This window comes from Vigna umbellata, chromosome 1 (assembly GCF_029865625.1).
Source record: "Vigna umbellata cultivar VRB3 chromosome 1, Vumbellata_1.0, whole genome shotgun sequence".
Taxonomy (NCBI): domain Eukaryota; kingdom Viridiplantae; phylum Streptophyta; class Magnoliopsida; order Fabales; family Fabaceae; genus Vigna; species Vigna umbellata.
Genome location: NC_142165.1, coordinates 51,686,357 through 51,701,003, shown reverse-complemented (window position 1 = coordinate 51,701,003; position 14,647 = coordinate 51,686,357). Strand labels below are relative to the sequence as shown.

The following is a 14,647-nucleotide window of genomic DNA, read 5'->3' as shown; positions in this document are numbered from 1 at the left end:
ATTGAGAATTGTAATATTTGTTTTCATCTTGTTATGTATCCTTTAGGTTTGAGGCTTTAACTTTAATTCTGAATTTTTTCACAATTCAAAAGCATGTATATTCACTTAACTCTGAACTACATAATAAATAGTTAAATGAACTATGAATTAAAAAAACAATTTGTTGAATTATATTGCAGTTAACTGAACTATTTAGTTCAGTTCAATTTTTTTAACTATGTTTTTAGTTCAATTCAGTTTATTTAAACTATTTTATAATTAACTATAATTGGTTCACTACAAATAGTGCAGTTTGTCTACTCCTACCTTTTCCACAATACCAAATTTCATAACTACTATTACCACCTTAAAGAAAACCAACATTATAAGAAAACTTTGAAAGAAGGAGGAACCAACTTTCAAATAAAAATTCAAGGGTAAAATGGACATTTTAAACTTATGGGGGTTGCAATTAGAAATCGTGAGGGTGCAGGACAGAAATTTGTTTTGTTTTTATTTGCTCGTATCAATGGGCCTGAAAACAGGGAAGTAGAAGGAAGAAAAGCCCAAACTCTTCCAAACCCTATCTTTCGTCGTCGTTACCGAGTTTACCCTTATCTATTTATATTTTCCAAACGCACGCAGCTAGTTAGGCGCGGCGGGATCAGAAGGAGCTTGCAAAATGAAGGTGTTCTCTCGAAAACCCTAATTGCTTCCGTTTTCGACTTTTCCTTGTCTTCTTCCCTCCTTAACACGGTTGATTTTTCTACAGTTTAACATAGCAAATCCCACCACTGGATGTCAGAAGAAGCTGGAAATCGATGACGACCAGAAGCTGTAATCTTTCTGCTTTCTTTTGATGTTTCAGTCATCTTACTCTTCTATTCCGATCCGCATATTCTGTTCAGAACAATGTTGCTCTGTGCTCTGTGTTTCCGACTAATATTGATTAGGATTTGGCTTAGCTTAAGTTTTGTTATTTGTAGTTTAATCGTTTCTTTCTCTTGGTTTATTTCTTAGCTCTATGAATACCTTTCTCATGATTGTTGTCCAAGTATTTGTTTCTTGCATTGTATCTCCGTATTCATGCACAATGAAAGTTAACTTGATATCTATTGGGATTTGTTTCTTTGCAAGTTGATTTGGGAGTTCATTTTTATATTAGTTTCGCTTGGGAACCTTTTATGCGACTTGTTCATTTGATGGTCTTCTATTTTGTATTGCAGTCGAGCATTTTGGGACAAGAGGATCTCCCAGGAGGTCCTTGGTGATGCCCTGGGCGAGGTATGTTCATTTTGCTTGTTTTTATAGATTTTTTATTATTAAAAAATTTATCTGATAACCGCTATAATTTTGCTACTGAAGGAATTTAAAGGCTATGTTTTTAAAATCACTGGTGGGTGTGACAAACAAGGCTTCCCAATGAAGCAGGGAGTGCTGACCCCTGGTCGTGTCCGACTCTTGCTCCATAGAGGTAAGATTCTTCTATTGCTTTAATTTGTTGTTGTTTTGGTTTATATACAAATCATAATTGTAGTTGATTGATGTTGGAATATTGGTATTACTGCCATGTTCAACATTTGGATTTGGTCGTCGAAATTTTTAGAATGGATTCATGTGTTTCTCTACCTACTTATTATTTTTTCTTACTCCGTACGTCTTATATTATTTGTTGTTGTGCATATTGTTATGTGTTATTATTGTTTACGGAGGACACTTGTGTCGTCATTCTTGACTTTTAGTTTTTACTAGAAACTTATTTACTACCAGGATTCTCATAGTCATGTTTATTGGTAGATTTGATGATTTTGTTTGCATTTGAACAGGAACCCCATGTTTCCGCGGATACGGGAGGCGCAATGGAGAGCGTAGAAGGAAGTCTGTTCGTGGGTGCATTGTTAGCCCTGACCTATCTGTTTTGAACTTAGTTATTGTGAAGAAGGGCGATAGTGATTTGCCAGGTCTCACCGATGTTGAAAAGCCAAGGATGAGGGGTCCAAAAAGAGCTTCAAAAATCCGAAAGCTGTTCAACCTGTCCAAGGATGATGATGTGAGAAAGTATGTAAACACATACCGTCGGACCTTTACGACAAAAGCTGGTAAGTTTTTAAGTTTTTTTATGTCCATAAATTTTGTATCAGTTTGTGTGCTCGGCAGCCCGAGAAAATTTTTAAATGAATAATAATGCTAAGTAACCTATTACTGTAGCGTATAGAGCGTCAATTCGATAGTTCCAAGTTTTAATTTATTCTTCTATTCTATGGATATTCTAATCAAATAGCTAGTATTTTGTCACTTGGACGGGTGATCTGTTTTATTTTTCAGTGAGAGCAGAACTTTAACATTCTCTACATTTGGGAAACTTTGAACAATTTTTAAAATGTTCTTTGGAAAAACAATCTCTCTATGCAGCTCCTAATATGGAACAAAGTAATGGAGTTTAAGATGGGTTCTGATATTTGAATGAAAGAATTATTTTACTCCACATTGAAATCCAATTATTTATTGAACATGATTTGTAATTGTGATTTAATCTGTAATGGATGATTGGTTAACAGGGAAAAAAGTGAGCAAAGCTCCAAAGATTCAACGATTGGTCACTCCTTTGACTCTCCAAAGGAAGCGAGCAAGGATTGCTGACAAGAAGAAAAGAATTGCTAAGGCGAAGTCAGAAGCAGCAGAGTATCAGAAACTCCTTGCTTCTAGATTGAAGGAGCAGAGGGATCGCCGGAGTGAAAGCTTGGCTAAGCGTAGATCCAAACTTTCTAGTGCTTCCAAACCCACTGTTACTGCATAGGCTGCGTGAGATCTGGTGAGGTTTAAACTACACTTTGTTTTTGGGAGACTCGGTTGCGGGTGTTTATGATAAACATTTATTGCTTTTAAATTTAAATACATTCAGTTCATTTGAGTAATTTTCAACGATTTTTGTCAATCGAATGTAATGATTTTTGCCTAGTTGGAACTTTTTTTTATATATTATATGCGTTGCCTTCTACAAGCGTTTCAATATCTGTTTCGCCCAAAATTGCATAAATCGAAAGGTGGATACCATGCTCCCAATCGAATCTCGTGAACTAGGCCAATTTATTGCGTTATTGTAGGTTTATTTAGGCCTTGTTCACTTGAGTGGATTTGAGGGAGAGTAATTGAGGGGATTTGAGAGGATTTGAAAATAAATTTTTTTGTTGTTTATTTGAGTTAATTTAGAGGTAAGTGAGAATAAATTTGAAAGTAAAGTTTGTGAGAATTAGTCTAGGATTTGATTGACGTGACAGATTAAAAAAATTTACTTTCAAATCCAATCTCATTTACCTCCAAATTCACTCAAATAATCAACAAAAAAATTTATTTTCAAATCTTCTCAAACTCCCTCAATTACTCCCCCTCAAATCCACTCAAGTGAACAAGGCCTTAAGGATGGTTCGAGCATGTTGCACAGGGCTTATTCATAAATTTAAAATAATTTAACCTAATTCAAATACTTGGAATATTTGAGTTAAAATATATACAAATTTATTGTTCTTTTTTGGTTAGAACTAAACTTTGAATAAGAAGTCAACTTAACCTACATGTTAATATAATGTCTTTAATTTTTATTTATCAATCTTGTGTTTTATAGAAAACAATGATTGGTTAAAATTATGATATTCAATATTATCTTGGTAATTTGTTTCAAAACATAATTAAAGTCTTCTTCTAACATTATTTATGACAATGATCGAATTAATGTAGGGTCATGATGAAACTGAAGTCGAACTTGGCATTAGCTACTTTATCTAACCTATTTCTGGATTAAATGTACAGAATAAGTAGTAAACATCCTCGAATTGTAGAGGATAAATGATGATATTTTAAATCGTAGAAGAGCTTATATGTTTATATTTTAGCTATCCATTGATCTTAAATGCAATTTGATGCTATTAAGATTGAATCCATTTTTAGAGCGGTGTTTATGGTAGGACTACTTGTTGCTCTTAGAAAGGATATGATAATTCGAAAGTCCTTATAACTTTTGCAGTAGTGGAAGCTGACAAATTAATCTTGTTCTTATTTTGTAAGTTTACTTCTTGAAACATTGGATTTGAGTGTAAGAGAGGGTAATTTGCTTTCTACAAAAAGTTAATTGTTAAGTGTTTTATGGTTGGCGCGAACATTTTTCTGCTCATGCAAAATTTCAATTGGATAATTTAGTCTACGACACCATTATGTAGAGAGAAGCTCCCTGCACCTCCACGAATTCTTCCTGCACCTCCAAATTTCCCACACTATCCTTCTTACCATTGTAGACCTACACACAGAAAAAGAGAAATATTTTTTTAATATTTTAGAAGCAAACTCTACACCCCCAATCCGGACTCTCTGCACCTTCCCTCCAAGAAAATGTTCTCCTCCTTCAATTCCAGTATGGTGCAGAAGCTCTCTTGATTCAATCTCTCGCTCTCTCCTCCCTCCCTTTCTCGTTGCACCTCTCTCTGTGTCTCATTCACCATCTGAGTGATCTCTTCTCTTGCGGACAAGGACAGCTGTGTTCGGTTGAGGCTTTAACAGCGTTCCGAAATACAATTAAGACTTTAAACGCGCTCCGAAATACAGTTAAGACCCTGCGCAATTTGAACCTAGTAGAGACTAAGTGCAAACAAAAAAAAAATGAGAGAAGATTAATGTATTAATAAACATGAAATGATAAGCGTGTGCAGCCAGTTAAAAAAATAGTCTCGCACAGTGAAACCGTATTTAGAAGTGCGACAATCCTAAACCACAGTTTGAAGTGCGGTTGGGGTGAGCCGAAAATCGAATTTCGGCCTCCTATAACCAGCGTCACGAATAACCGCATATCCAACGACGGTTTACGTGTTTACTTCAAACAATACACTAACCTGAGAGGTTTTCATTACTTTTTTCTCAGTACCACCAGCTTTCTTCCTCCTCTACTATTGTTCACAGCATCACCTGACACAACCACTACAATTCTGAATCTAGAAAACAATATAACAGTGAAGAAGTGAAAAATGAGAGTGCAAAAAATAACAACAGGGAAAGGGATGCATGAAGGAAAAGACATGATATTTAGGGTTTAAAGTATTTAGGATTGTTGGGAATTAGAAGGGTTGCTAGTGGTTAAGAAATCATAAGTAATCATTAATTTTCGTTTGACTTTTAATAAATGAAGGGTAAATGTATAAAAGGGGAGGTAAGAAGAAACAGGTGAGGTGCAAGGAGAATCACTCCATTATGTATCATTAAATCTCTCAATAAACAATATTTAAAACTTAAATTAAACTATATTTTATAAATAAATATTTTAATTAAAAATTTATTGAAAATGCATCAAGCTTCTAAAAATATTTTTATTACTAATATAAAGTAATTAAAAAAAATCATATCTTTAAGTGAATATTAAAACAAAAAAAAGGTTGATAACAGTTCGGATCAAATTGAACTGATAGGTTAGTGCAAAGTACTACTTTCTTTTTTTATTGAACAAGCTTGAAAGAGTTCCAGTGCTGATTGAAAATTAATGCATGCACACTAGATTCGTATATAATTATTATATTCAAAGTGTGACAAGAAAATTCTTAGTTTGCTTGAGACCTTTAATAGAGAATGCTGAGATACATTCAAGCTGAAGGTTGTAGTGTTATATTTCAAGTAGGTTGACACAGTTTCACCAATGCCAAATACCAAACTGAGAAAGAACATAATTCCCAGAGATCTACTTGAAATTTTCACGACTTTAAATCTGGATTCTATAAAACCTTTCTATTGAAACATGATTACAGATTACAAAAGTAAAAAAAAAAACATTTTTCTATTTCAAAAACATTTTTTCCGCCAATAAATACAAAACTTTTAGAATGTAAACTTTATAACTTTTATGTTGGAACAAAAGTTATAAAAAATTAAAAATAACATAATAAATAAAATCACAAATAATTTTGAAAATGACTGACAAATGATTCGTGGGACAAAACACACCTACTGACATGGAGTTAATTGATGTTTGAGTACGAATTCCGTGGTGTCCTCCATGTAGAGTGATAAGTACATTCCCTGTTGCGGCTAAGCATTTGTAGTTTGAAATACTATAACCAAAACACCTATTTGTGCAAACATTCTTGTTCAACTTATGTGGTTACAAGGAAAGGTACTGATAGCATCGATCATCAAGGTTTCAATAAAGTAAATATACAAGATAATTAAAAAGAATATATATATATATATATATATATATATATATATATATATAGAACTCATAAAGAAGTTGGGTTTGGAGAATATGAAAAAATGAGACAAAATCATACGCCCAGAACACTCCCCGCTTTTAAAACATTCTCAAACTTACAAGCATAAGTGCCATGCATGATGAACAACTGTGCTACATGGGAGGAAATAACTGCTGCAAAATTCCAGCTGAAATCACCCAAGGAATCGTATCTAGATCTAGAGAATTCAAGTTTTGCCCAACTATAAATATAATTAAGTAAAAAGCTATGCACCCTAGCTTACAAATCCAAGACTGTAAGTGACAACCCCAACACTGTCAATTACCAGAGCAAGGAATTGAGTGCATATAACATTATACAATTACCATCAAAAGCAACAAGAGCAGTCAAATGGGCAGAGAGGGGTATTTCCAGCATCAGCTTTATTAATACCTAACTCATCTTCAGTGTAGATGGTAAACCCGTCCTCGGTTTTTCTTTTTGGTCCAGAAGGTCGGTCTGCAAACTCACCATCGTCTGATCCATCTGTTTTCCTCTTCACATTCTTCTTCTTCTTCTTCTTCTTCTCCTTTGTTTTATCAGTACTCTTATTTACTCCGTCAGATTTTCCAGTGTTTTTCATTTCAGACTTCTTCCTCTTTTTTCCAGCAAATATTTCATCAATTTCATTACATGCTTTATTTGGTGTAGAAGAGGGTTTCTCCTCTTTTGCAACAGTATTCTCCTGCAACTGATTTGGTGTTGTTTTAGAACTCTTCTTCGTCATTGAAATGAAAAGAAAGCTGCATATCACGTCACAACCTTTGTCAGAACTGAATTATTCAACAAAAAAAAAGAAGAAAAACAGTTCCCCAGTTAAGACGATATAGGACAAGGATTTTGAACCTCAGTTGCAAGGTCCAGCATTTTTTCATTCAAGATTTGGATTCTCGTTTTGGATATTCATCAAAGAGAAAAGGATGTATAGGTACATTTTATGAAATGTAAAACGAAAGAGGAAAAATTCCAACCCAAATAAAACACTAATATTATCAGATTTTAACAGTAAAGAAGAAAATAGAACAAAATACAATAACAGAAAAAAAGCAAAGAATGAAAATTAAAAAGAGCTGATCGTTCTCCTAAAATCCACTAACCATTTGGACCCAAAAATCACTAATTTACAGAAATATAACTCCGGTCAATATCCATATTGCTACGTTGGCCAATAAAATTAAGGGCTAATGCTTTATCCGAAGTTCTGATGACTTATTACCCTTAATTGAATTGGCAAAGAGCAGCAATCAGAATTTCTGCAATATTAACATAATCAACAGCAGATATTCCATTCAAACAGAGAACCAAAGTTTTAAATGGTATTTCAGATTGGGAGTGTATAAAATTCCCAGTAGTTTCCTTCTGCTAATGTGTCAACAATGAAATCAACTTTAAGATTAGGATGAACTCCCTAAGTCCAATTGCTGTCAGAATCAGTATTATTAGACTTAATCCCTGCATCCATGGGCAGGCTACAACAGGTATTTTATTCTTGCCATAACACAGAATTACCATTTAACTAAAAACCAGTGATCACTAACTAAAGACAAATTTGCACAAACTGTATTTCTAAGAAATCAAAAAGTGCTATATAAAATTTCAAAGGATAAAAAAAAGAGGGGAAGCGTTATACAATGCACGAGCCAGGGGAAACCAACGATTGTTAAGAGAGAAGTTAGCTCTGGTATTTCATTCTCTTGAAACCCTGCTGCGAGGATATGCTATAATAAAAAAATATAAACGTTTTAAGCAAAAATCTCTGTTTCTTTAAGCATATACAAAGAAGCTAATGTTGTTCAAAATCATTAAAATCCCAATTCAGATTTACTATCCATATCTGTTACAGGAAGTTTAATCTCAAAAACAAAACGAAGTTCAACAAACAATATCGTATATCGAAACCAGAACAACTCAGAGAAGTCGGGAAGGGAAGTGGAGGACCAACCTGTTGCGACGACAGACACAACTTTAGAATGCAGAGAGGGCGTCGTTCACGCCGACGATTAGCGGAGCTCCGTAACTGAGTCTTCGCGGTAATGGTGGCGGCAGGAACAACGGCAGCGGCGCGTGGGCGTTGATGCCTGTGGTGGGGGATGTGAGAAAGATGCTCCGAGAGTGAGAAGAGTTGGGTTAGGGTTAGAAAATTTGGGAAAACATGAATGGGCCAATAGGTCCATGAATCCTTACTCTTAATTTCAAAAATGGGTTTAACTTATATGACATCTGTCTACTTTGCATAATGGGTAATATATATGAATAACTTATATATACACTAATTTTAATATTAAAATGGAGATACACATTTATTTTCTTATATACTATTATTAAAATAATAATTAGATTCTTTATTTTATTATATTTATACTTATATTAAAATTATATAGAAGTAAAAGAACAAATTAAAAAATTTAATTAATTTAATCATCCGTGGAATCCTTTTTTCAGTAGAAATCTCAAATAAGTCTTTTAATTTTTTTTCATTTCAATTAGGTCCTTATTTTATCCAAAGACGTAAGTGTTATGTTTACGTATAATGCTGATGCGGTTTTTTAAATGATGTTACACACTCAATCAACCAATGAGAAGCAGTTTCGTCTCTTCCATTAGAAACTTTATAATTCTCTTTCTCCTTCTTTGTGTCACCTTCCATGTCTCTCAGGCTAATAACCACTTCACTAGACCAACTTGTCACCATGAGTTCCATCATGTGCCGCCATAATCCACTGTGTCAGAAATCGCAAAGAGTCACCAACCTGCAGTATTAACTCGCCCAACGCCCAAAACCCATTGTAAAAATGCCGCTAAGCACAAAAATGGAGTGCTTAGCGCCCTAGAGCATAGGAGCTTACTGTTTTGGCAGCTTTGAGCTTTGCATCAATCCTAGTGTTAAAGAAGTCAATCCTGGTGTTTGGATCTATTTAAATGACCAAATTGACTTCTTTAACACTAGGATTGATGCAAAAACATTTTATTGATAAAATTGAGTACCTCTTTGATCATTTAGTAAAAAACAAAATGCACTAGATCAACCCAACCACTCAAAAACACTTATAACCAATTCTATACATTATAAACCATAATTTAGCAAACTAAGGATCTAAACAAGTCACAATTGACTTAAAATAGACCCTACACCTTGAGTTTATCATAAACTTACTTCATTAGATTTTCATCTATTAAAACCTCTAAAATGGACAAAAAACAACCTAAACTCAACCTATTAGCTAATTACCAACTCAACATCATATTTATAGTTAATTAAAGTCCTAAACAAGTTTGTAATGATCTAAAAACAACTTTCCAACATCAATTATAGTTCTAAAATCACTCTTCTAAAAATTCAACTATTAAAACCTCAATTTAGAATGAAAATCAGTTCAACAACACTCCATTTTCACTACTTTCAACTTTGTAATAGACTTATACTTCCTAAAACTCCAAAATAGCGACATGACATATTCAATCAAGCATCATTTCACAATTATACACCACAAAAATCATTAATAGGAAATTATTTACTCATCAGGATATACACTTCACTCAAATTGTAACAAATTTAGGTAAGTATACATTTCACATTCGATCAAACATAATTACATACTTCTTAACATGAAATTAAAGAAATTATTAGCTTTCCTTACCTGACAGAAAACCAAACCGTTCTAGAAAGTCTAAAACAACTCCAATATACAGGAATTCATGTATGTTCCTATGAATCACATAAACACGATCACTTATGCTTTGTTTACTTGAATAGATTTGGGAGAAAGTGATTGAATGGATTTGACAAGATTTGAAGATAAATTTTGTTGTTGTTTATTTTAGTGGATTTGGAGGTAGTAGAGAGTGGATTTGGAAGTAAATTTTTTTAATATGTCACATCAATCAAATCCTACACTAATTCTTATAAACGTTGCTTCCGAATCCACTCTCACTTACCTCCAAATTCATTCAAATAAACAACAACAAAATTTATCTTCAAATTCTCTCAAATCCAGTAAATCATTCTCCCCCAAATCCATTCAAGTGAACAAAGAGTTAGTCTTTTTTGTCTCTTACCTTTTTCCTCTGTACAAAACCTCACCTCTAACTTTTGAAGATCACAAAATGCTCTTAACTAATCCTCATCAAGATGACATGTTTGTTGCATTAAAGAACTCTCTATGACGCATCAACCATCATGTCTTGAGTAATATAACTCTTCTCATGTACCTCCCACATATAGAAATCTAGTTTATCACCATTCTGCTATGCTACTTTGATCCATATATTTTCTTACTCCTCTGTTTATCGAAAAGGATGATCCTTTTAGGTCAACTGACAAAGAAAAGACCATCTTTAAAAAACCTCTCATTCAAAATTTCTATAGAGCTTACAAAACCTTATAACTTGTTTTTAACGATATCCTTATTATTTCTTTTTCCTATTGTCTCTACTCCTTGAAAGTTTTTCTTTCTTTCTTTTATCTTGATCCATATCTTTTTCTTTTTATGAATGAACATATCAAAATATTATTATTTTTTAATTGGTAAAATTAAATGTTTTTATTCAACTTTTAAAAGATGCTTTGAAAAAAATTAAGTGTTACTAAATCAAATTAACATTTCAAGCTCATGTAAATAATTAAGAATGTTTAATAATGTATGGGTTGCAAGCAATCAAACATAATACTCATATAATTATCTTGTATTCAAGTACCTTAATAGCCGTCAAACCAGATTTATAAGCAAAGAGATGCAATGATTTTTACTGACCTTCATAACGGAATCCAATAAGTCTTTTGAATTTTTTTTTTTTCAAAAGGTATGCTGCAATTCTATCAAATAATACAAGAGTACCTTCCATGATACAAAACCTACAAAAATTATATAAAATTTAACATAATACTATATTTAATTCATAATAAAAAGAAATAAACATAAATATTATTAAAAAAATATTTTTTAATCAAATCTTCAAATTGATAGATTTTTATTTTATTTTTTTAAAACTTAATTAGTAATTTGATTTTTTTATATTTAGATTTATGATTTATTTTTATTCTTATACTTCTCTAACTTAATTGACTTTATATTTTTTAAAATAATAATGTCATTGAAAAGTAATTAAGTGTAACATATTAGGTTTATTTTCACTTTTTTTAGCTTTTTCTTCTCCTTCTTGTCCCTCTTTTCTCTCTTATCACTCTTCTCCTCCACACTCTTCAATTCCTCCGCAATGGCTAGACTTTCATCCGAGTGTGCGAGTCCGTCATAATGGGCCACATCAAAGTTTGAAACCTATCATAATTTCATAGTCTCTACACCATACAAAAATATAAATAACAACGACTAGACAATACTTTTTCACAAGAGAACTGCTTAAAACTTTGACAAATTGTAAAAATATCATTGGGAGAGAAAAAAAAATCGAATTTGAAAACTCTCGGTGAAACGAAGATAAGATTTTAAGAGTAATGTGACACCCAACAAAGTGATATTACAAAAATACTACATGGAGCATACACATTAATTCTTCTAGATTGAATCTCCTTATCCTAAGAAATTTTACTAAGATATTACAAAAATACTACATAAAGCATACACGTTAATTCTTCTAGCTTGGCAAGAAGAATGAAATTCTCGCAAATCTAATATTTTCACTTAGAGGGATTACTATAAGAACAAAAGAAATTCCTAGTCACTTTCTGAGAACCAAATTTTGACTATCATATCCAAATCCAGAGTGTTTTACAAAAGAGAATTTCTCGCAAAACATTATAAACAAGAATGAGAGATATCACGCATTAAATTTAAGCATGAACAACTTTAGAAGAAAGAATATTTTTGAAGATTATAGGATCATACAATTCAGTAGCACCAAGCCAACCAAAAAAAAAAGATTTATAAATAGCAAACTTATCATATTTGGTTGCTATAACATTAATTCAAAGTTAGTAATTTTATAAATTATTATACGTAGAAGTTGATATATTTGAATTGTATCTTGAATTTAAGGTAAAATTAATAATGAATATTATAATACGATAATATACGGTAAATTTGTTTAAAATGTATTGTTTAATTATTAAATAGAATGTTTGAAATTGGAAAAAAAAAGTTGAATAGGAGTCAGAGGTGATAGAGAAGGATCAATCGTGTGAAATAAGTTTCAGGTGGTTTGTGTTTCCCCTTTGTTTCCAAGGTTTGTGCTGAGAAACCTCAACAGCTTTTGAGTGCATTATTTCAATTCCATTTTGATGTGATCTTAGTTGGCCAGAGAAGGGACTCCACAATCTACCCCATTTATTCTGCTTATACTTTTATCATAATCTGACACCTCTCTCACCAAATCCTCAATCCAACTTCCCTTTTCAAACACTCAGATTGGGACCCTTCATTTTTCCACTTTCTAAACATTTCACATCAATCCCCTTCACCCAATTTTGCATAAACACCATTTTTTCCCTTCTCTCTTCTTTTCTCCTTTCGTATTTCAATTACACTTCACTCCTCCCAAATTTATTAAACATAGATCCCCAGAACCCACTCAGATTTAACAAGATCCTCCTCAATTAATTCCAACACCCAGTTTCAGATACCTCATAACATTCATATTAAATTTGAGAGATTTGCTTCCTTCTTTTTTGGCTTCGTTCTTGGGAGGCAGTAAAAACCATGCACCATCATGTAATCATCGCCTTGCCCTTTTGACAACTATACACCAATCGAAAAACACATTCGACACGTGGCGCCATTACACAGCCCCCGATATCTGAAACACCACACGCTTTTATTTCGAATCCATGCCACCAACCATTTCATAGTACACACAAATATAAATACAACCAAAATTATCCCCATCCACACGCAGAGAGAACAAAGCACGCTACGCTAAGATATGGAACATCATCAAGCCAGAGAAGAAAATACAAAAATTCATCTTGCAGTTCCTGCTGCACCGCCAAAACCGCAGCACAAATGTCCTCGCTGCAATTCCACCAACACCAAATTCTGCTACTTCAACAACTATAGTCTCTCGCAGCCTCGCCACTTCTGCAAAACGTGTAAAAGGTACTGGACGCAGGGTGGAACCTTCAGGAACATACCCGTTGGTGGTGCTTCCCGTAAGGCCAAACGTGGCAAAACAGATTCTTCACCCTCCAATTCACTCACACAGCCACACTCAGATTTGGTGAACCCTTCTCCGTCACTCACCATGGCTCACTCAACTACCCCTTACTATCAACTTGGCGGTGGTGGTGGTGGTGGAGGAGGAGGAGGAGGGTATTTATCTTCTCTGGCAACGCTTCATTCTCTGACCCCATCGCAGCCTTTCAATCACTACCTGAACGTTGCGGGCTCTTCTTCTATTTTGCCTCTTCTGTCTGGCTTCAACGCTGCTGCTGCTGCTGCTTCTTTTCCTCCTCGGTTCCATCACGTGGGAATCAGAGAGAGGATGGAATCTCTCTATCCTGCACCACAACGTTTGCTTCCATCAAACGTGTCTGGTGGCAGTGCTGCTGCAGCAGCACAAAGCTTGATTAGTGATGTTTCGAGTACAAACCTTACGGCTGGTTCTGATGTCTCATTTTGGAGTGCTACTATCAACGCCACTTCCATCAGTGGAAACTCTGATCGCAACAATGTCAAAGGCGGTTCTTCTTCCTCTTTGATCCCAAATCATTGGCTTCATCCTCCAGGGTACCGTCCTCCTCAATAATCCATTGCAACTAGCTAAAAGTGCAGACATGGAGAATAACTGCATTGTCCTGTCACCACCTTCATGTGTTTGATTTTTATTTTTCCTTCTAGTATCGTAATAAGGTTGCGGGATGTGTATTTATATCATTTAATTAAACTATGTTTTTGAGTGATCAATGCAAGAGGATTTAATTATGTTTGTAGTTTATGTAAACGGATCATTAGCATTAGTAACAGGAGAAAGTCATTTGACATCGTTATTATGGTCTAAATAAAAGTGAATTTTTGTATTTCAAAAAAAGAAAATAGTGAAGGATACTGTCAAAAGAAGTAAAAAAGTACTTGGTGTCCTTCGCAATAGCAATCATAGCCGTTTTGTTTCTTTAGTTACGATTGAATATGATGGTATAAGGTAAAGCTAGTTTTTTTTTTTTCTTTTTTATGATCCTCTGTTTTGTTAAAAGCAAACTAGTTTAGAAGGGAAGTAGATTGATAATTAACGAGGATTAAGGGTACTAATTATGTGGTGAATGCATGCATGAAAAAGGTTAAATCTTGGTTAGAAAAGTTGATGGAAAAGTTTGTTCCCCATTGATTGTGCAAGTGGGGGTTACTAAATCATTTCACCTTTAAATGTAGGTCGAGAATCTAAATGCTTAACTTTAGTTCCGTTTTTTACGCAATATAATTGTGCCTTTTTTTTCTTCTTTACTGCGCCTAGTC

General features: G+C 33.7%; 3 protein-coding genes across 3 annotated transcripts; 2 read left to right on the top strand and 1 right to left on the bottom strand.

Annotated features, from left to right (window-relative positions):
- The first annotated feature begins 579 nt into the window (after positions 1-579).
- Positions 580-2,956, top strand: LOC124826821 (small ribosomal subunit protein eS6-like). Its single transcript, XM_047299761.2, has 6 exons — positions 580-667; positions 752-816; positions 1,206-1,263; positions 1,345-1,453; positions 1,806-2,078; positions 2,538-2,956. Exons 1-6 carry the CDS (start codon positions 662-664, stop codon positions 2,774-2,776), a joined length of 750 nt encoding a protein of 249 aa, XP_047155717.1. The 5' UTR covers positions 580-661; the 3' UTR covers positions 2,777-2,956.
- A 3,325-nt stretch (positions 2,957-6,281) lies between these two features.
- Positions 6,282-8,430, bottom strand: LOC124826824 (uncharacterized protein C6G9.01c). Its single transcript, XM_047299763.2, has 2 exons — positions 8,188-8,430; positions 6,282-6,988 (listed from the first exon to the last, which is right to left on the bottom strand). The coding sequence occupies exon 2, from the start codon at positions 6,970-6,972 to the stop codon at positions 6,574-6,576; it is 399 nt and encodes a 132-aa protein (XP_047155719.1). The 5' UTR covers positions 6,973-6,988; positions 8,188-8,430; the 3' UTR covers positions 6,282-6,573.
- A 4,527-nt stretch (positions 8,431-12,957) lies between these two features.
- On the top strand, positions 12,958-14,121 carry LOC124826815 (uncharacterized). The gene has a single exon (XM_047299754.2). It carries the CDS (start codon positions 13,122-13,124, stop codon positions 13,941-13,943), a length of 822 nt encoding a protein of 273 aa, XP_047155710.1. The 5' UTR covers positions 12,958-13,121; the 3' UTR covers positions 13,944-14,121.
- Positions 14,122-14,647: the final 526 nt, after the last annotated feature.

Bases quoted from the DNA above. Each gene is read 5' to 3' on its own strand.
- LOC124826815 (XM_047299754.2), top strand. From the start codon at position 13,122: ATGGAACATCATCAAGCCAGAGAAGAAAATACAAAAATTCATCTTGCA.
- LOC124826824 (XM_047299763.2), bottom strand. From the start codon at position 6,972: ATGACGAAGAAGAGTTCTAAAACAACACCAAATCAGTTGCAGGAGAAT.
- LOC124826821 (XM_047299761.2), top strand. The intron at 1,454-1,805 runs GTAAGATTCTTC...GCATTTGAACAG, and splicing joins CCGACTCTTGCTCCATAGAG to GAACCCCATGTTTCCGCGGA. The intron at 2,079-2,537 runs GTAAGTTTTTAA...ATTGGTTAACAG, and splicing joins GACCTTTACGACAAAAGCTG to GGAAAAAAGTGAGCAAAGCT.